General features: G+C 44.3%; 5 protein-coding genes across 6 annotated transcripts in view; all 5 read right to left on the bottom strand.

Moving 5' to 3' along the window:
- LOC135361447 (protocadherin gamma-A7-like) overlaps positions 1-3734 on the bottom strand; it is a 95309-nt gene extending 91575 nt beyond the window's left edge. For both annotated transcript variants that reach the window (XM_064596050.1, XM_064596051.1), the window contains exon 1: positions 1314-3734. In XM_064596050.1, the coding sequence (XP_064452120.1) occupies positions 1314-3734 (2421 nt within the window). The remainder of the gene's footprint in view (positions 1-1313) is intronic.
- LOC123857349 (protocadherin gamma-C4) overlaps positions 1-21943 on the bottom strand; it is a 283181-nt gene that overhangs the window by 226530 nt on the left and 34708 nt on the right. The gene's annotated exons all lie outside the window — the stretch shown is intronic.
- Positions 3825-12332, bottom strand: LOC123841934 (protocadherin gamma-A6-like). Its single transcript, XM_064596052.1, has one exon. It carries the CDS (start codon positions 11685-11687, stop codon positions 9195-9197), a length of 2493 nt encoding a protein of 830 aa, XP_064452122.1. The 5' UTR covers positions 11688-12332; the 3' UTR covers positions 3825-9194.
- Positions 12862-16044, bottom strand: LOC135365371 (protocadherin gamma-B3-like). The gene is made up of 2 exons (XM_064596057.1): positions 13393-16044; positions 12862-12897 (listed from the first exon to the last, which is right to left on the bottom strand). Exons 1-2 carry the CDS (start codon positions 15811-15813, stop codon positions 12895-12897), a joined length of 2424 nt encoding a protein of 807 aa, XP_064452127.1. The 5' UTR covers positions 15814-16044; the 3' UTR covers positions 12862-12894.
- On the bottom strand, positions 18003-21911 carry LOC135365373 (protocadherin gamma-A5-like). Its single transcript, XM_064596060.1, has one exon. The coding sequence runs from the start codon at positions 21909-21911 to the stop codon at positions 19458-19460; it is 2454 nt and encodes an 817-aa protein (XP_064452130.1). The 3' UTR covers positions 18003-19457.

Here is a 21943-nt window from a genome sequence, read left to right as displayed (position 1 = left end):
GGAGGAGAGGGGCAGAGGGAGAGGGAAAAGCAGATTCTCTGCTGAGCATGAAGCCCCACACAGGGCTCCATCCCAGGACCCTGAGATCATGACCTGAGCCGAAGGGACTGAGCCATGCAGCTGCCCCACACATTTCATTCTTTAGGCATTAGTCTAACCTTCTAGCAGAAACTAACTTTAATAGATGATTATGTTTAAATACGTCAGGAAGTGAAATATCACCTCCCACCTGTCAGAATAGCTAAAATCAAAAACACAAGAAATGACAAGTATTGGTGAGGATGTGGAGAAAAAGCAGCCCTCTTACACTGTTGGTGAGAATGCAAACTGGTGCAGCTGCTGTGGAAAACAGTACACAGGCTCCTCAAATAGTTAAAAATAGAACCATTGTATGGTCCAGTAATGGTGCTACTGGGTATTTACCAAGATACAAAAAGACTAATTCAAAGGGATACATGCACTCCTATGTTTATAGCACCATTATTTAAACTAGCCAAATTATGGAAACAGCCTAAGTGTCCATTGATTGATGAATGGATAAATGTGTGTATATATATACAATGAAATATTATTCAGCCATAAAAAGAATGAAATCTTGCCATTTGCAATGATATGGATGGAGCTAGAAATTATAATGCTAGGTGAAATAAATCAGTCAGAGAAAGACAAATACCATATGATTTCACTCATATGTGAATTTAAGAAATGAACAAATGAACCAGGAAAAAAAGAGAAACAAGTCAAGAAACCGACTCTTTTTTCTTTTTTAAGTAGGCTCCATGACCACATGGAGCCCAATGCTGGGCAGGACTTGAACTAATGACCTTGAGATCAAGAGCTGAGCTGAGATCAACAGTTGGATGGTTAACTGGCTGAGCTACCCAGGCACCCCCAAGAAACTGACTCTTAACTATTGAGAACAAACTGACGGTTACCAGAGGGGAGGTAGATAACCTAGTGGGTAACCTCTTGATAACCTAGGGCAATGGGAAAGATGTAACAATTCGTTCTCATTTATAAAACACATGAATTAAGAACACTGAGTAGAAAATAGATGGAAGGTATAAAAATGTGATTGTCCACTTATTCACAATCTTCTCCACAGGCTTTCACTATGGAAAGGACACCAAAACCTATGCCAACAACTGTTCTATATTAAAGTATCACCACAGAAATAAATTATTGAACGTGGTTTACCTCTTTAAAGGTTTTTCACCACATCTTCAAAAACACTTGTTCCACAAAACAATAAAGAAAATTACACAAAATATAATTCCGTAAGAATATGAAGATAAAGGAATTAGTGAACTCACCTGAATATTTTCGGTTTCATCCTTACATTCACGAAAATCTATGGAGGTTAATAAGGGATCTTTTTTCTCACACGTCGCCAGACTGATGAGCGTGTCCGCGTAGTTGGGCTGGGGGAAGATCACGTGACTCTCCCGCGAGTCCGCGGTCAGGGAGACCTCGTGGGAATAGGTCTGCAGGAAAGCCCGCACCCCGTCCACGCCCACAAAGTGCGAGGCCGGCACGCCCACCAGCCCGCCTCCGGAAGCCTGGAGCAGACGCGACGCGTGCCAGCGCCTCAGCCTGAGCGCCAGCAGCACGATGACAAAGGCCAGGAAGACGCACGAGACTGCCGCCACCGCCACCACCAGATACAGCGTGAGGTCCGAATCGTCCGGGTCGGCGGGGGTCCTGATGCTGCCCAGGTCCGCCAGGACGTCCGGGATGTTGTCGGCCACGGCCACGGTGAGCGTGACGGTGGCCGAGAGAGGGGGCTGGCCGTGGTCCTGCACCGCCACCACCAGGCTCTGCTTGAGCGCGTCTCTGTCCAGCAGGGCCCGCGCCGTGCGCACCTCGCCCGTGTGCAGCCCCACCGCGAAGAGCCCTGGCTCGCTCGCCTTGAGCAGGCGGTAGGACAGCCAGGCGTTCTGGCCCGAGTCTCTGTCCACTGCCACCACCTTGGTGACCAGGTAGCCGGGCTCTGCGGAGCGGGGCGCCAGCTCCACACCGGTGGAACCATCGGTGGGGGGGGCGGGGTACAGGATCTCTGGTGTGTTGTCATTCTGGTCCAGAATGAATATGCTCAAGGACACATTGCTGCTAAGTGGTGGGTCCCCGCTGTCGTGCGCAGTCACTCTCAACTGCAGGTCACGGAACTGCTCATAGTCGAAAGAATGCAACGCATACAGGATGCCGGTGTCAGAGTTGACGGACACATAGGAGGATAAGGAAGCCCCGTGGAGAGTGTCTTCAGACAGGGAGTAAGTGACTTGAGCATTCTCATGGCTGTCCGGGTCATGTGCAGTCACAGAGAAGATGGAGGCACCTCTGGGGTTGTTTTCAGGGATGTAGACAGAATAGGAGGACTGGGGGAAGGCAGGCGGGTTGTCGTTGGTATCTGCCACATTCATGGAGATATGAGTTTCTGACGACAAGGGTGGGGTTCCACCATCTGTGGCTTTCAGTGTGATGTTATACACAGAGCATTTTTCCCGGTCTAGGTTTTTCGCTGTCATCAACCTATAATAATTGTCTATTGATCTTTCTAATTTAAAAGGAAGATTTTCTGAAATAGTGCAGGTCACCTCACCATTCTTGCCAGAATCTCGATCTTGAAGGTAGAAAAGAGCAACTACGGTTCCAGGAGGAGTGTCTTCAGGGATTGAGTTGCTTACAGATGTTACAGTCACTTCTGGGGCATTGTCATTCACATCTAAAACTGTGATAATTACTTTAGCCCTCGTCATACTACCAGGACCGTCCTGAGCCTGAACTTCCATTTCATAGTAGCTGGACTCTTCATAATCTAGGCCTTCTAAAGTTGATAATTCTCCTGTATGAGGGTTCAGTCGGAATATCTGTAGAATCTTCTGAGTTATTTTCCGGAAAGAATATGTCACTTCCCCATTGACTCCCTCATCCAGGTCAACAGCGTGTACCGTGAGCAATCTTGCGCCCACCGGCACGTTCTCAGGGACAGTTACTTGGTACTGAGGCAAAGAGAAGACTGGCGCGTGATCGTTCACATCCACCACTGTTACTTGGATGCGGGCGGTTTGGGATCTCGGTGGGTGGCCACCATCAGAGGCTGTAAGGAGTAGGTGGTGAACCGCCTTTTCCTCCCGATCCAGCACCCTTTCCAGCACTAATTCCGGATATTTAGCTCCGTCATCTCCATTCTGCACAACCAGGGAGAAGTGCTGATTGGGGCTGAGCTGGTAGCTCTGGAGGGAGTTAGTGCCCACATCTGGATCCCGAGCCTCATTTAACGGAAACCGCACCCCAGGAGCTGTGTTCTCCGTTATTTTTACAGTCATTTCTTCCGTCAAGAATCTAGGAGCGTTGTCATTAACATCTATTATTTCCACTTCTACAGGGTAAAGGTTCATTTTATCCATCAGGATGTTAAAGTTCACCAGGCACCGCGCGCTCTGAGCGCAGAGCTCCTCTCGGTCTATTCTGTCTGCGGTGACCAAGCTGCCGCTTCGCGGATTCAAAGCGAAAAGCTGCGTCCTACCTCTGGAGACGATGCGGACTCCACGCTCCGCCAGTTCCCCGGGCTCCAGGCCCAGATCCTTAGCAATATTACCCACAAAAGACCCTTTGTCTGTCTCCTCCGGCACGGAGTAGAGAAGATGTCCTGCCCAAGCTTCCCTCTGGGTCCCCAGGAGGATGGAGAGCAGGATGAATCTTCTGTAGTCCCGACCCCTCTGCGGAGCCGCCATTGTTGTGCTGATCTTGTTTAGACACTGGGCTATCTCCCGTTGTGCTTCTGGATGCCAGTGTGTCAGTGTGGAATCTTTTGTATTCGTAAAAGAAGCCCAGAATCTAGTATAAGAGAACTGAGTTTGATGCAGCTTGGAAGAGAGTTTATCTCAATCTGGTATTTCTTTGTACGGTAAAAGCTCAGTGGTTCTGGCAGATCTTTTGCACCATTTTCCCCCTGGTTGGTGAACAGCGGCGCTCAGAGTCCTTACTAAGTTACTGCACCATATTGAAGCAAAATAACTGATTTTTCAGAAAGTTGTTTTATCCTTCAAAATCTTTCCATTTATATTTCTCCGATTTATATATCTTTGATATTATTTAAAAATATATTTCAAGAAAATGAATTAATGCAACAATGTTCATGATGGGTGCTTACTAATTCCAGATAACTTTTATTTTCTGTTTTGCATTTCAACTTTGAAATGATGTTGGGTACTGCTTCAGGCTTCATAGAACACAGTAAAATCAGTGTTTGCAGGTAAAAAAAAAGTGTGATTTATTTTGAAAAGGTATGTCAGAGTATAACAAATTAATTCAATAATATTGAACACCGACTATGTTCTAGATGCCACCATGTAAGACTCAGAAAGTCAAAATTTTCTTTAGAATACAGAGAGGTAATTTAATAAAGTTTTTGATTGGAGGGAAACTTAGAGATGATTTAGTCTAATACCTCCATTTTAATGATTTTAAAAATGAGAGGAAATTGCCTTGTCCTTGACTATATAATAGTAAAACCATTGTTGGAATACAAATATCCTCACTTTCAGTGTTCTGAGAAGAAAAAGGAAAATCATTTGCCTTGGCTGATGCTTAATTATGCTCAAAAAGTGCCATTAGAGAGGAGGTAAGAACCCAAGCAACAACAATCAGCTATAGAAGCAACTCATTTTGCATAGAAGGCAGGAGTTTGCAGATTCTACCACCTGTGTATTCATAAGAAAGTGGGTGTTGACTGCTTCTTTTCATTATGCAATTCAAATAATCATCCTACCCGATTCTAGAATAATTGAAAAAAGTTGGGCCTCCAGATAGCCTTTGAGCATACACTGTCCTGAGAAGATCCTTAGAGGTACCAATTGTTCCAATGATGTTAATTAAGTAAAACTGAATTGTTGATGGATCTGAGTACCCTTAGCTGACAAAAATAAAATTCTTTCCACATAGTTGCAGGAGAAAAGAGTTACCTGTCCTGAAATGAAGACCCTGGCAAGAAATAAACTTACCTTATGGGGTGCCTGGCTGACTCAGTCAGAAAGAGCACACAATTCTTGATTTCAGGGTTGTAAGTTCAGGCCCCATGATGGGTGTAGAGATTACTTACATAAATAAATAAACTTAAAAAAAGAAATACCTTGCTTTGTAAATTATTTTAAGCCCTAGGGGAGTAGATAGCAGCCCCAGGAGGAGAAATCAGAAGTAACATTGAAAAATGCTTCTTAGCTTAGTTGCTGGGGATTTCCTAAGTGATCTATTTCTGCTCTCTGATGGCACTGGTCCAAAATATAGGCAATACTTTGAATGAAATGCTGTTTCAATCTATCAATTTATAGCCATGTTTGCTTTCACCAAGTAGATAAAATAACTTTTGTTCAAAGGAGCCAATATGAGTATTACAGATTAATTCCATTAGTCAAATACTATTTGTTTAGTAGTAATTTTGAACCTTCTGTTGATGTAAGCAAAGTCATTAAAGATCATGAGTACTTGCAGACATTTTCAAACAAAATTTTCGGTCTAGATATTATGGTTCCCAATGTTGTGATCTTTTTCTACCTAACACTTCAAAATTCATAGGGTCATCTCACATTTGTTTCTTATTCTTACTATTTAAAAAAAAGTCTCAACTGATTACTTCTGGATAACTTCTTTGGAGTTAATTATCTTAAAGAATAATTAAAGATCTAGATAAATAAGATTATGAACATACTCTGAACATAAAGTGTACTTTAGGAAGTAACTGGCTGTATTATCTCTAGTAATCAAATTTTCTAAGTTATTCTACAACATAAATTTAAATATTAAAGATCTCTACTAGACCACTAGGATATATTAAATATAACATAAGCCTACTATATAAAATTGAAATAAGTTTACAGTTTTAAAGGAAGTATATTATTATTGATTGAGTTATTGGGAAGAATCGACCTTCATTTTTATACTTGCATAAAAAAATTCTATGGAAAAAAATTCTGTGGAAAGTCTAATTGACTTCCCAGACATTAAGTTATGCATCTTCTCTCCTTTCTTTTTCTTTTTTTTTTTTAAAGATTTTATTTATTTATTTACAGAGAGAGAGAGCACAAGCAGGGGGAGTGGCAGGCAGAGGGAGAGGGAGAAGCAGGCTCCCCTGCTGAGCAGGGACCCCCGACGAGGGGCTCCATCCCAGGACCCTGGGATCATGACCCGAGCTGAAGGCAGACACTTAACTGCTTAACCGACTGAGCCACCCAGGCGCCCCAATCTTCTCACCTTTCTTTATGGAATTTTTTCTTTTCTTTTTTTTTTAAGATTTTATTTATTTATTTGACAGAGAGAGAGAGATCACAAGCAGGCAGACAGGTAGGCAGAGGGAGAAGGAGAAGCAGGCTCTTGAGCAGGGAGCCTGATGCGGGGCTCAATCCCAGGACACTGGGATCATGACCTGAGCCGAAGGCAGATGCTTAAATGACTGAGCCACCCAGGTGTCCCAATGGAACTTTTTTCTAATGAGAAAACATCTGTTTGGAGTTCTGTTTGGGTTTTCATTCCCAGGCAAAGATGCAAGTATTTTCTATTTCTCTCTGAAATTTTACTCCTTCCCTTTGACAACTGCTACCTCAACAGAAGTTTGATCAGATGGGTTGTTTTCACAGATGATAAACTAGCCCAATAATTTGGTAGGCTTTTTTCCCGATGCCTCAAAATTCAGTATATACTCAAAATCTCAGACTGTTTATCTTATTAACAATGATCTATATGGTATGTAAATCGGAGAGCCTCAGTTAGTCAGAATTTAGTAAGTTCCATGACTGCTAGGATTTAACACTTGGTCAGTCCACACGAATGAATGATTATTACTGAGAGAAGAATCTGATAGCTTTCCCAATAAAATACTTTATTTATTTAAATGAAATGGTCATAGGTAATTCAGATAAGAGAATAAAATAAACCGTCATATACTACCCCAGTTAGTGAATGAGCAGATAAGAGAATAAAATAAACCAGCCTACTATCCATAAAACCCAGTTAGTGAGCTTTGCTTATAAATGGATATAGTTTATTTTGTTTTTTTTTTTTCAAAATGTGGTTTAAATCATCCAGAATTGGTGATATAAAAAATAACATTTATACTCTCGGATCATATGAAACAAATTTTAATACTTGTATGAGACAATCTGACTTCCATGACCAATATCCAAGATTAAAGTTCTTGAAAATTATTTACTATTAAGTTCTTTTTAAAAAGATTTATTTATTTGGGAGACAGAGAGCACAGCAGATAGGGACAAAGGAAGAGGGGAGAGAGTCTTAGGCAGACTCTGCACTGAGTGTGGAGGTCGACTAGGGATCGACCTCCAGACCCTGAGGTCACTACCTGAGCTGAAACCAAAAGTCGGATGCTTAACTGACAACACCTGTGCCACTAGGCACCTTCTTCACTATTACATTTTGATTAAAACCACCAAAGGATTATATCACAAATGTCCAAACAAATCAGATTTGAAAATGTGTGTGACTGGAATCTCTTGGTCATATACATTTGGAATCTTGAAATAAATAATGGTACAATAATCGCTGAGATGTAAATATCACAATATTGACTTAGAGAAACATACATTACCTTTAGTACCTAATTTAAAGGCATCAACTCAATATTAAAGAAGACTGACAAATCCAGGTTACATTTATTTTCAAGAGATCTTTTCAATTATTTATGTTAAATGTGCATAGCAAATTTAGAAGCAGAATTGGCCAATCTATTGCATTATCAGATCATAGAATCCTCCAGCTCAGGACTGCAAAGACCTTGGCTATCATGTACTTCAACAACTCATCAAATACTATTATTCTCTATATTATATTAACTTCAGGGCCATCAACTTACTTTTGGAAAGAGCTAATAATAGAACCTCCTACCTTCTAGGCAATCCATTTTCCATTAGAACAACTTCAACAAATCAAAACTTTTTTTCTACTCACCAAGGCACAGTTTCATCCACACCTTTGAGCCATAATGAATTAGACTAATCATTCTTCTAATGATAACCCTCTCCTTTCCTTAAATATTTGAATAGAGTTTCTACATGACAGAAGCCTTATTTTATCTGGGTTAAATATGCTAAATTATTTAAATTCTTATTTGAACACTGTTAATCTTTCATTCTCCCATTCACTATTCAGTCCTCTATTTTTTAGGGATATGGGCTTGTAAGTGGACACTAATAAGCGTATTTAAAAATTCACTTTCATTTTTAAATATTATCAAGCACATAGATTGCAGAAGACATTGTAGTAGGCATACAACATCAGGTGCTTATATTTGGTAACAATCAAAATTATAATACTGGTGATGTCAACAAATACTTGTTCATTATACTGCTTTATAGTTGAAAAAATAATAAACTATATTGTCTCAGAACTTGTGTGAGGTAGGTAAGACAAGTCTATTTAATTTATGTGTTAATTTGGTGGCGCCTGGGTGGCTCAGTCGTTCAGTGTCTGCCTTCGGCTCAGGTCATGATCCCAGGGTCCTGGGATCGAGCCCCGCATCGGGCTCCCTGCTCCGCGGGAAGCCTGCTTCTCCCTCTCCCACTCCCCCCACTTGTGTTCCCTTTCTCACTGTGTCTCTCTCTGTCAAATAAATAAACAAAATCTTTAAAAAATTTACATGTTAATTTAAAAACTATAGATATTGTGACTAGCCCGAGATGAATAACAGATAATCCCAGGAATATTATTCAGGTTTTCTAACACCAAAGATCAGGTCTTCTCTGCTACAGACATCAATTACTTTTATCTTTCATAAAAATAATTTTTGATTCCTAAGTAGTAAAGGGGGAAAATATCTCTCACAGATCTCAGACTCCGGGCTGAGTGCAGAGCCCGGGGCTCAATCACTACCCTGATATGAGGGCCCTGAGATTATGACCTGAGCCTAAATCAAGAGTTTAACCGACTGGGCCACCCAGGTGCCCCATTAGGAAAAGAATCTTACAGATGTCACAATTCGGGGGGGGGGGAACCCTAACAAAAGAGATGTAACCCAAGGCACGAAGACCTTGCCAGCAGGAGAAAAGTAAAGAAAATCTACAGCATACATTACTAAGAATTTTTTCGTGAAATTGGAAAGTACTAAGAGTACTAAGATTTAATAGAGCTCTACTGATATAAAAAAGAAACTTCTGAAAATTGATTCAATGCAAAGACTAAGAAAACTAAGCAGTGACCAAAGAAAATTTTAAACTTTCCTGTTCAAATAAAACTAATAAAAGGAATAACCTCACCTGAACAAGGGAGTCTTCCTCTTTACAAAAACCTGAATCTTCCTGAATCAAAAGAGGCTCACTTTTCCCACAGCTCTCCTGGCTGATGAGCGTGTCCGCGTAGTTGGGCTGGGGGAAGATCACGTGACTCTCCCGCGAGTCCGCGGTCAGGGAGACCTCGTGGGAATAGGTCTGCAGGAAAGCCCGCACCCCGTCCACGCCCACAAAGTGCGAGGCCGGCACGCCCACCAGCCCGCCTCCGGAAGCCTGGAGCAGACGCGACGCGTGCCAGCGCCTCAGCCTGAGCGCCAGCAGCACGATGACAAAGGCCAGGAAGACGCACGAGACTGCCGCCACCGCCACCACCAGATACAGCGTGAGGTCCGAATCGTCCGGGTCGGCGGGGGTCCTGATGCTGCCCAGGTCCGCCAGGACGTCCGGGATGTTGTCGGCCACGGCCACGGTGAGCGTGACGGTGGCCGAGAGAGGGGGCTGGCCGTGGTCCTGCACCGCCACCACCAGGCTCTGCTTGAGCGCGTCTCTGTCCAGCAGGGCCCGCGCCGTGCGCACCTCGCCCGTGTGCAGCCCCACCGCGAAGAGCCCTGGCTCGCTCGCCTTGAGCAGGCGGTAGGACAGCCAGGCGTTCTGGCCCGAGTCTCTGTCCACTGCCACCACCTTGGTGACCAGGTAGCCGGGCTCTGCGGAGCGGGGCGCCAGCTCCACACCGGTGGAACCATCGGTGGGGGGGGCGGGGTACAGGATCTCTGGTGTGTTGTCATTCTGGTCCAGAATGAATATGCTCAAGGACACATTGCTGCTAAGTGGTGGGTCCCCGCTGTCGTGCGCAGTCACTCTCAACTGCAGGTCACGGAACTGCTCATAGTCGAAAGAATGCAACGCATACAGGATGCCGGTGTCAGAGTTGACGGACACATAGGAGGATAAGGAAGCCCCGTGGAGAGTGTCTTCAGACAGGGAGTAAGTGACTTGAGCATTCTCATGGCTGTCCGGGTCATGTGCAGTCACAGAGAAGATGGAGGCACCTCTGGGGTTGTTTTCAGGGATGTAGACAGAATAGGAGGACTGGGGGAAGGCAGGCCGGTTGTCATTGATATCTGCCACATTTAGGTAGACAAGCGTTTCCGTAGACAAAGGTGGAATTCCTTTGTCTGTAGCTGTTATAGTGATGTTGTACAAGGATACCTGTTCTCGATCTAGTACTGTATTGGTCACTAATTGATAATAATTGTCTACTGACTTTTCCAGTTCAAATGGCAGACTTCTTGAGATGGAACATGTTACCAGGCCATTCAGTCCAGAGTCTCGATCATACACTTGAAAAAGAGCAATTACTGTTCCTGGAGGTGTACTTTCAGCAACTGATCTACTTCCAGATGTAACTACCACTTCTGGTACATTATCATTTACATCCAAGATAGTTATTAAGACTTTTGCTCTGTCTAGTAGACCTGGCCGATCCCTGGCTTCAACATCCAGCTCATAAAAGCTTGAGTCCTCATAGTCTAGATTTGCAGAAGTTGATATTTCTCCAGTGGAAACATTTAAGCAGAAAATCTTTGAGATCTTTTCTGTTACCCTCAGGAAGGAATACGTTACTTCTGCATGAACTCCTTCATCCTGGTCAGTAGCATTTACCGACAATACTGGTGTACCTACTGGCAGATTTTCAGGAACATTCACATGGTAGACAGGCTGAGTAAACACTGGAGCATTGTCATTCACATCTAGGACAATTACCAGAATTTGTGCAGTGCCTGAGCGGATGGGGTCACCGCCATCCATAGCAGTAAGGACCAGGTGGTAAATGGCCTCTCCCTCCCGATCCAGGGCTCGCTCCAGCACCAGCTCCGGGTATTTGGGCCTATTAGCTTCGCCCCACACATCCACTGAGAAGTGACTATTCCCGCTGAGTTTGAAGCCCTGAAGAGAGTTCATTCCCACATCCAGGTCATAGACCTCCATTAGTGGAAAACGAGAGGATGGGACTGCATTTTCCAGAATTTTCACTTCCAATTCTTCCCTGAAGAATCGTGGTGTATTATCATTAATGTCCACTATTTCCACTTCAACGGGATAAAGATTCAGTTTATCCTCAATAAGGATGTTAAAACTCACCAGACACGGCGTGCTCTGAGCACAGAGCTCCTCCCGGTCTATCCTGTCCGCGGTGACCAAGCTGCCGCTTTGCGGGTTCAGAGCAAAAAGCTGCGTCCTACCTCTGGAGACGATGCGGACGCCATGCTCCGCCAGCTCCCGGGGCTCCAGCCCCAGATCGTTGGCGATGTTCCCCACGAAGGAACCTTTGTCTAGCTCCTCAAGAACGGAATAACGGATTGTCCTGGCCCCAGCCTCCCACAGAGTCCCTAGGAGAATAAAGAGCACCACTATCCCGCTGTGGCGCCCGCGCTTTTGCAGAGCAGCCATTACTGCTCCTTACGGACTTCCTTGGGATTATGAGTATGGGGAACAGGTTCGCAATCACTTTTATGCTTCTCAGAATTGGAAGCCAAGCTCCATAAACAAGTAGTTCAGATGAGAAGCATTTTAGATTAGAATTCCTGTGCAGCTGGAGAGCTATTATGTCTGATCTGGTTTTCGCTGGGGATGTAACTCCAGTTCTCATTTCTTTCCTTGCCCGGGTTAGTGAACAGCGACACTTAGAGTCCTAACTTAATACTGCACTGTTTTTGTGAAACCATCATACAGAGAATCTTATTTTGGCTAAATCTGCTTAGGTGTCACTGGTAATACTTCTCTCCCCCAAAAAGAATAAAAGAGCATATTTTGAACAATTTTGGATGTTCCCTGGAATTTACCACTCATTTTTGTGTTATAGGTCTTAGGGCCTTGGAGAACAGAAATAAGATTACACTTTTATGTAAATCTTGAATTTTCACATTCCACCCTCATTTATATTTACCCCATTTTCATTTTTTTTATGATTTAAGTTCTTATTTAAATTGTAGTTAGTTAACATATAGTGTAATATTAGTTTCAGGAGTAAAATTTAGTGATTCATCATTTACATGTAACACCCAGGGCTCATCACAACAAGTGCCCTCCTTAATACCCATCACCCATTTAGTCCATCCCCCTGCCCACCTCCCCTCCAGCAACCCTCAATTTGTTCTCTATAGTTAAAAGTCTCTCTTATTTGTCCCATTTCCAATAAGGACACCAACAACAACACATTTGGAACCAACCCACCTACTGCTGGTTGTAAGTATTGCCATTTTTGGATGTCATTATCTATTTTATTAACACGGAGAATAAATGACCTAACTTAGGCAATATCTCTGTGTAACTTTTAAAAAATGAAAAGGGGGGTGCTTGGCTGGCTCAGAGGAGACTGCAAATCTTAAGATTATTTTTTCTAAAGATATTATTTATTTACTTGAGAGAGAGCATGAGAGAGGGGAAGGGCAGAGGGAGAAACAGACTCCTCGCTGAGCAGGGAGCCCAACGCGGAGCTCTATCCCATGACCCAGAGATCATGAACTGTCCCAGGACCCAGAGATCATGAGCTGAGCCAAAGGCAGATGCTTAATCAACTTGAGCCACCCAGGCACCTCGGAGACTGCAACTTTTGACCTTGGGGTCATGAGTTTGAGTCTCCTGTTGGGTGTAGAGATTACTTAAATGAATAAAAAAAAGTTAAAAAAAATAAAAAACATGAAAAGGAAGTGAAAATATATTGGCTACAATGACAAAAATTTATATTCATATATTATATACAAAACATAGTTTAGGATTAACTGCATTGAGACTAGGTAAACCACTTAATTGCCTACATTTATGTTTAATTATATGATAATATGTTTCCCAATGAGAATGTGATACTAATGTATCAAAAATGTTTCAGGATATATGGCTTTAGATTTAACAAAAATTTCAAGACCATCACAAGGCCACTTTCCATGAAAGACTGCAACAGATAAATGAACAAAAAATTCTAACAACCCCCCCAAGCAATGACCAGAAAAATCAACAAAACACGATAAAATCAAGTCATACTTAGTCTGCATATGTTTTACGTCTATAATAATTATTGACATCTAGTTTTTACGTCTATAATAATTATTGACATCTAGTTACGATTATGGAAATAATGGGTTTTGAAGTAACTCACCTGTTGCAAACTGACTGAATTAGAAGTCATTTGGGGATCTTCATTACTGGTACTTTCAAACCAAGAGGCTTCATTACACAGAAGATCTTGTTGTGGGACATTTTCAGGCTTTATATTGAGAAATTTAAACTCAGTCTTTGAGGAATGTGAGGCAGCACATAGATTGTAAGAATAAGGCAAAGTTCCTTCGCTGAAGTTGGGGAGAACCCCAGATTCGGTCTTGGAGCAGACATTAGTCTGAAAGCAGCTCCAGGAGGCAGGGCTGGAGGAGCGTCCCAGGCGCAGGGCAACCGCCAGAATCACCGCGAGGAGGAAGAGCACCGAGATCAGGGCCAAAGCCACCACCAGGTAAAACTGCAGCTCAGCCTGGGGGTCAGAGGGCGCCGGGCGGTCGCTGACATCTGGCGGCACTTCTTGTAGGCTGTCGGCGAAAACCAGGAGCAGCGTGGCTGTGGCCGAGAGGGGCGGCTGTCCCCCATCCCGCACAGCGACCAGCAGGCGCTGGCGGGCCGCGTCCCTGTCGCCCAAAGCGCGCGCCGTGCGCACCTCGCCCGTGCGCAGCCCCAGGCTGAAGAGTCCCGGCTCGCTGGCCTGCAGCACGTGGTACGACAGCCAGGCATTGTGTCCCGAGTCGGCGTCCACCGCCACCACCTTGGTGACCAGGTAGCCGGGCTGCGCGGCGCGCGGCACCGTGTCGAAGAGCGCCGAGCCGTCGGGCCCCAGCGCCGGGTACAGCACCCGGGGCGCGTTGTCGTTGCGGTCGCCCACCAACACGCGCAGGCTCACGTTGGCGCGGAGCGCGGGCGAGCCCTGGTCGCGCGCCTGCAGGGTCAGCTCGAAGGCGCGCAGCTGCTCGTGGTCGAAGGCGCGCTGCGCGAACACCACCCCGCTCTGCGCGCTCACGGACACGTAGGACGCCAGCGCGCGTGGCTCCAGGTCGCTGGCCACGATGGAGTAGGAGACGCGGCCGTTGGGCCCCAGGTCGGGGTCCGAGGCGCTGACTTGTGCGATGGATGCTCCAGGAGGATTGTTCTCAGCCACATGGACCACGTAAGAAGGCTGTTCGAAAACTGGCGCGTTGTCATTGACATCGATGATGTTCAAGGTGACACTTCTGTTGGAGGAGAGAGGCGGATTTCCCCTATCTGTGACTGTGATGGTGATGTTGTATTCTGGAGTCTGTTCTCGATCTAGGGCTCCATCTGTGACCAACTTGTATGTATTTTTTGTATCTTGAACTATTTTAAATGGGAACTTTCCTTTTAGTTGGCAGAAAACTTCCCCATTAAATTCAGAATCTAGGTCACGTGTTTTGATCAGGGCAACAACAGTCCCCAGCTCAGCATCTTCTTGAATATGTTTAGATTCAGAATCCAGGGTTACCTCAGGGGCATTGTCATTTTCATCCAAAATATCTATTTGTATTTTACAGTGCGCAGTGTGTCGTCCACCATCCTTTGCTTCCACCCCAATTGTGTAGCTCTCTCTCTCTTCAAAGTCCAGTTCTCCACCAGTGGTGAGTTCCCCTGTTTTATTGTCCAGCTTGAACAGCTGTCTCACTACATTACCAATGTTGATGAAAGCATATGTGATCTCAGCATTGACCCCCTCGTCCAAGTCAGTGGCCATCACACTTAGTACAGAGGAGCCCACTGGTAGGTTCTCTCGAACACTGGCCCTGTACACATCCTGGGTGAACACTGGTGGGTTATCATTTGCATCTGCCACAACCACCCTTATCTGGGTAGTGCAGCTTCTAGATGGGTCCCCCCCATCCACAGCGGTGAGGACCAGGTGGTGGTAAGACTGCTCTTCCCTGTCCAGGGGAGTCTTCACTACCAGTTCTGGGTACCTACTGCCATCTGGGTTCTCCTTCTGAATCAAAGAAAAGTGCGGGTTTGGGTTGAGGTAGTATTGCTGCAGGGAATTGACACCTACATCTGAATCTTGCGCGGATTCCAGGGAAAAAGTGGCTCCAGTTAGGGCCAGTTCACTGATTTCCAGTTCAGTGATATTTCGGCTAAAGGTCGGTGGGTTGTCATTGACATCCTGAATTACCACACTTATATGAAAGAAGTTCAAAGGCTTTTCAGCGACCATTTCGAATTCTAGAACACACGTTGACTTCTTGCCACAAATCTGCTCTCGGTCTATACGGTCGCTCACAAGTAAGTCCCCGTTCTCAGTACTCACTGTAAAGAATTTCTTCTGTGCACTAATCCGCAGGTTTCGGGTAGGCAATTCTCCCACGCCAAGCCCCAGATCCTTGGCGAGGTTCCCCACGAGTGAGCCCATGGCCAGCTCCTCAGGAATAGTGTAGCGGATCTGTTCCGGGAGCACCGGGCTGAACAAAGACAGCAAAAAGAGAAAGGGCATTCGTCTCCGCCCAGCCGGGCCCTTCTGTCCCAAGCGGTCTCCCATCCCGCTTTCTGCGACTTTGCCTTTCTGATTCCGAAGAGCTACGATCGCTAAATAATCCCAAGAATTCTCTGAGCAGGAGCAACTCCTTGATTTGTCTTGGCAGGCAGATTCTCTGACATATCTCGGCGGCAGAAAGAACCGGAGAGAGAGTGCCCAGTTACCGCTGTTCCGCGGTGGGGGTGGGGGGGGGAGATTCCTTTGCGTCGGGAGAAGCTGATACTACGCTCAGTACTAGCCAACAGCGGCACCCCGCGTCTCGGCTGCAGAACTGCAGTAGTGGTTACTAAATGCGCTCCAAATAAGGAGTGGGTTAAAAGAAAATTCTACCGTGTCCTGACACAGATACTTATTCTTCCCATTTTACAAGGATTTTAACATTTTAAATATTCACTGTATCGTCGATCTGGAGGTCATTTTATTTGAACTTGAACTTTATCCACCTATAACAAGTGATTTTTACTCTTCAAAGAGCAGAGGTAACTTGCTTGAAGATGTTTATTGGCATCATCGTGGTTTTCATTTCCATTTTAATAAAATGGTCATGATATTTTCTTCCCTGTGTTCCTTAGTAAAACTGAAGACCAAATGAAATGATATGTAGAAAATGACACAAATGAAAGTAGTGGTGGTGGTGATGGTAGAAAGTGTAATATGAAAATTCTTGAAATATCAGCTTGATATGTATGGTTATTCCACTTGTTTATTTTCTTCTAACTTATAAACATGACAAATCTCGTAGCTTTTAGTTTTATCCCGTGTTTCACTTCCTTCTATATTATCATTATCACTTTACCCCCAAAATAGATAAGTAAGCAAAGAGATTGGTTGTCCTTATAAAAAAGTACAGTAAGAAGCAAGAAACTTTTTCCTTAGTTTCCAAGTGTCTACTTTGAAATGACCATGATTTTAAAACTATTCCACTGATTTTATTTTTTCCACACTACATTGCCACTGTCTTTAACTGTACTGTTTCTTCTCAAGCCACTTAGCAATGGTGAGTTATTTGAATTTGGGGGATGAAGTATGAGTCCTTATAATTATATATTCTAAAGAAAGTAATCTATGTTGTCCCCAGGTTACTAACAGATCATCACCCTTTTGTTACTGACATTCTTCCCATGTCGATTTTCATGTTTCTGATAGGTGTCTTACAGGTTTTTTTTTTTTAAGATTTTATTTATTTGTGAGAGAGAGACACAGAGTGCACAAACAGGGGGGCAGTAGGCAGAGGGAGAAGCATGCAGGACCTGGGATCATGACCTCAGCTGAAGGCAGATGCTTAACCGACTGAGCCACCCAGGTGTCCCAGTGACTTAAAGTTTTAATTCCATTTCCAAACTAGAAATCTTCATAAAGGAACTTTTTTTAACCTATACAATACATTGTAATTCTAAAACTTAGCAGGTGTGTAGCAATGTTGAACCCATAGTGTAATAGTATTAGACATCTTAAACTACTCATTGTATTTAGGATTCTAGAAAGAAACTCATTGACATCTCTACTTCATACAAACACAAAAAACATAGACTTAAGACTTCTCTCCAAAACATGACTGAACAAGTGCTTTTCCAACATGGTGTGAACACTTAAATTAGTACAGGAGAGTTATCTTTTCAGAGCCCATGTGAAACTAAAGATCCAAATATTTAAACGATTAGACAGTATATATAGTATATACACTCAGAGTGTTATATCAAGCATTTCATTACATAAAGTCTGTTGAGTTTATAGAGGTTTAAGAGGTATTTTCCATTGCATGAAAAAATTAACTTGGGAAATATATCCAAAATGTATACCTTTTCTTTAAAATGTAATGAAAAAATAATATTTGTTATAAAATATCATGGAAAAGTAAGTTTTCAAGTAGGAGGGAATGTTATCAGTCTCCATCATACAGATTCTCATTACTCTTTGGATGCATTCACTATTCAGTGAATCTGCACAATTTAAACTGCAATCAGAATTATCCGTATATAAATATACTTGGATCCCCTTCAATATATAAATATTGGATCCCCTTGAAGTAATTATTTAAAAAACAAAAACCAAGTGCTCATAGGTTCCCACATGTAACAATAAACCATTTGTTTGGTCACGTAATGTAGCCTACCATCCCATCATAGTATTTTATTGCTATTTCTCCCATTTAGTCACACTTTGCAGCTGATGAAGTTGTTGAAAGTACAATATTTGAAAGATTGAAAATATTAAGGAGAAGCATCTGAAAATCATCTTCAGTAAATCAGATGCGAAAAACAAAGAGGGCAGTTCTTCCATTACACAATGCACACCCAAGAATTTGAGACCCAGAGACCTGCATTTCATTATGAAAAATTATTAATTTAAGAAAAGCATATCCCTGGGGCGCCTGGGTGGCTCAGTTGTTAAGCATCTGCCTTCAGCTCAGGTCATGATCCCAGGGTCCTGGGATCGAGCCCCGCATCAGGCTCCCTGCTCAGCAGGAAGCCTGCTTCTCCCTCTCCCACTCCCCCTGCTTGTGTTCTGTCTCTCTCTGACAAATAAATAAATAAAAAATCTTTAAAAAAAAAAAAAAGAAAGAAAGAAAGAAAAGCATATCCCTGAGAAATGAATTTTAAAATTTCAAACAATTTTTATGTTGATTTTCCAAGTACAAATCTTAGACTCTAGTAATAAAGCAGAATTGTACCAACACATGCATAGGTGCAAACATTCAAATAGATACTGATTCCGAAAAGTGAAGAAGTTATCTGCAACCAGAAGTGCCAGGTGTAGGGTATATTTGTATTTAATGAATGTAGCAGAATCTAATTTTTTGGAGATTTTAAACTGCATCACAGAATAAAGTACAGTTTTTTAAGATTTATTTATTTATTTTTAGAGAGAGAGAGCTTGTGGGGGTGGGGGTGTGAGGGGCAGAGGGATAGGGAGAGAAACCTCAAGCAGACTCCGCGCTGAGAGAGGAAACCCATGCGGGACTCCATCCCACGACCCCAAGGACCATGACCTGAGCCCAAATCAAGAGTCCCACACTTAACTGACTGAGCCACCTGGGTGCCCCAAATAAAGAACACTGATTTCTTATCTCAACAAATATGCATGTCTAGTAATTACATAGGTTAACCCAAAGTTCCCAGACTTGAGAATGTCACAGACTATAAATTTAATCTGTTTTTTTGATTTTTATCATGTAGAAGTTTTCGATATTCTTGCACTGATTCATTAAAATACTGTAAATTATTTCCTTATGCAAACAGCAGGTATACTAAAATATCAGTGCTGCATACCATCCTTTCCAAAACACATTCACCATTGGCGTTTACACAAATATCCAAAATAGAACATTATATCTCGAACAACTTGTACTAATCAAACAACTCTTTACTAACATAGTAACAGTTCTAGTATAAGATAGTCTTTGGGTTAAGTGATTATGTTTAACTACTTTCTTTTAAGCCTATGGATATCAGCTAGATTGTCTAAAAATTTCACGTATTGAGAAAAGAAGACATTAAACACAAACTACAACTTGAAAACAAATGGAGACACCATCATCCAATTAAATCAAGTTAATCTCTAAATGAAACATACAATGATTCAGTATTTACATGATTAACCAATTTTGAATGTGGTAGAGAAATGATTAAGGAAACAAATGAAAAAAGCTACAAGCAACCATACTGAAAAAGAAATCTCACCTGAACAACTCCTAGTTCTTCATTTACATTTATCTTCTCATATATCAGAAGAGGCTCGCTTTTCCCACAGCTCTCCTGACTGATGAGCGTGTCCGCGTAGTTGGGCTGGGGGAAGATCACGTGACTCTCCCGCGAGTCCGCGGTCAGGGAGACCTCGTGGGAATAGGTCTGCAGGAAAGCCCGCACCCCGTCCACGCCCACAAAGTGCGAGGCCGGCACGCCCACCAGCCCGCCTCCGGAAGCCTGGAGCAGACGCGACGCGTGCCAGCGCCTCAGCCTGAGCGCCAGCAGCACGATGACAAAGGCCAGGAAGACGCACGAGACTGCCGCCACCGCCACCACCAGATACAGCGTGAGGTCCGAATCGTCCGGGTCGGCGGGGGTCCTGATGCTGCCCAGGTCGGCCAGGACGTCCGGGATGTTGTCGGCCACGGCCACGGTGAGCGTGACGGTGGCCGAGAGAGGGGGCTGGCCGTGGTCCTGCACCGCCACCACCAGGCTCTGCTTGAGCGCGTCTCTGTCCAGCAGGGCCCGCGCCGTGCGCACCTCGCCCGTGTGCAGCCCCACCGCGAAGAGCCCTGGCTCGCTCGCCTTGAGCAGGCGGTAGGACAGCCAGGCGTTCTGGCCAGAGTCTTTGTCCACCGCCACCACCTTGGTGACCAGGTAGCCGGGCTCTGCGGAGCGGGGCGCCAGCTCCACACCTGTGGAGCCATCCGTGGGAATGCTGGGGTAAAGGATTTCAGGGGCATTGTCATTCTGATCCAGCACGAACAGGCTCAGTGACATGTTGCTTCTAAGGGGAAGGTCTCCACTGTCACTGGCCATTACCCACAGCTGCAGGTCTTTAACCTGCTCATAGTCAAAAGAGCTCAGAGCATACAGGATGCCTGTGTTGGAATTAATGGAGACATAGGAGGATAGAGGCATTCCTTGAAATGTGTCCTCAGCCAGAGAGTAAGTGACCTTGGCATTGTTGCCGCTGTCAGGGTCATGCGCAGTCACAGATAAGATTGAGATGCCTCTGGGATTGTTTTCCAGGATGTAGGTGGAGTATGAGGTATGAGGGAAGATGGGAGGGTTGTCATTGATGTCTGCCACAGTTAGGGAGATGTGGCTTTCTGTAGACAAGGGTGGGTTTCCACGATCAATGACACTGACTGTGATGTTATAATCTGAGATCTCTTCTCTGTCCAGGCCTTTCGTTGTCAATAAGTGATAGTAATTATCAACTGACTTTTCCAATTTAAAAGGCAAGTTCCTGGGGATAGAACATAGAATCTCGCCATTCTCTCCAGAATCACCATCATGTACACTAAACAGTGCAATTATGGTTCCAGGAGGACAGTCTTCAGAGATGGAACTAGCAAGAGAGGTGAGGATCACTTCTGGGGCATTGTCATTCACGTCCTGTACTGTGATCAGCACCTTAGCACTGGCCAGAAGAGCACCTCCATCCTGAGCTACCACTTCCATGAGGTAGAACCTGGATTCTTCATAATCCAGTGATTGCAGAGTTGAGATTTCACCCAGGTTCGAATCAAGTTTGAAAGTTCCTGAAATTTTGTCTTCTTCATTGCGAAAAGAGTAAGTTAATTCCCCATTTATTCCCTCATCTGGATCCGTAGCGGTTAGCGTAAGCAGCCGAGTCCCTACCGGTATGTTCTCTGGTACACTCACTCTGTACTCGGATCGAGTGAACAAGGGCGCGTTATCGTTGGCGTCAAGGACCATCACACGTATGTGCATAGTACTAGAGAGTACGGGGTCTCCGCCATCTAAAGCTGTGAGAAAGAGGTCGTGGACAGCTACTTTCTCGCGGTCCAAGGGCCGTTCCAGTACCAGCTCCGGATATTTTTGTCCATCAGCTCCGCTTTTCTCGTCCAGAGAGAAATGCATATTGCGACTGAGCTGATAACTCTGAAGGGAGTTCACACTCACATCCGCATCCCGAGCGAAGGGAAGCACTAATCGCGTTCCAGTAGCTGCATTTTCATTAACTTTTACTTTTACTTCCTCATCCCGGAAACGCGGAAAGTTATCATTAATATCTATTATTTCTATTTCTACTCCATACATTTTCATGTTATTCTCAACCAAGATGTTAAAACTCACCAGACACGGCGCGCTCTGAGCACAGAGCTCCTCCCGGTCTATCCTGCCCGTGGTGACCAAGCTGCCGCTTTGCGGGTTCAGAGCAAAAAGCTGCGTCCTACCTCTGGAGACGATGCGGACTCCGCGCTCCGCCAGCTCCCGGGGCTCCAGCCCCAGGTCCTTGGCGATGTTTCCCACGAAGGAGCCTTTGTCCAGCTCCTCCAGCACCGAGTAGCGGATCTGCCCGGCTCTGGCTCCCCATAGTGTTTCCAGGAGCAGGAAGAGCAAGAGCGGCTCTATGCAGCGCCAACCCCTCAGTTGATCCGCCATTGCTTTCTCTCCGACCAGTTTTCTTAGTCCTA

The sequence above is a fragment of the Mirounga angustirostris genome, unplaced genomic scaffold (assembly GCF_029215605.1).
Source record: "Mirounga angustirostris isolate CCGP_5_RB_7025 unplaced genomic scaffold, mMirAng1.0.hap1 SCAF_7, whole genome shotgun sequence".
Taxonomy (NCBI): Eukaryota; Metazoa; Chordata; class Mammalia; order Carnivora; family Phocidae; genus Mirounga; species Mirounga angustirostris.
Note: the sequence above shows the minus strand (reverse complement) of the source record. Positions and strands in the feature narration are given on the sequence as shown.

Bases quoted from the DNA above. Each gene is read 5' to 3' on its own strand.
- LOC135365373 (XM_064596060.1), bottom strand. From the start codon at position 21,911: ATGGCGGATCAACTGAGGGGTTGGCGCTGCATAGAGCCGCTCTTGCTC.
- LOC123841934 (XM_064596052.1), bottom strand. From the start codon at position 11,687: ATGGCTGCTCTGCAAAAGCGCGGGCGCCACAGCGGGATAGTGGTGCTC.
- LOC135365371 (XM_064596057.1), bottom strand. From the start codon at position 15,813: ATGGGAGACCGCTTGGGACAGAAGGGCCCGGCTGGGCGGAGACGAATG.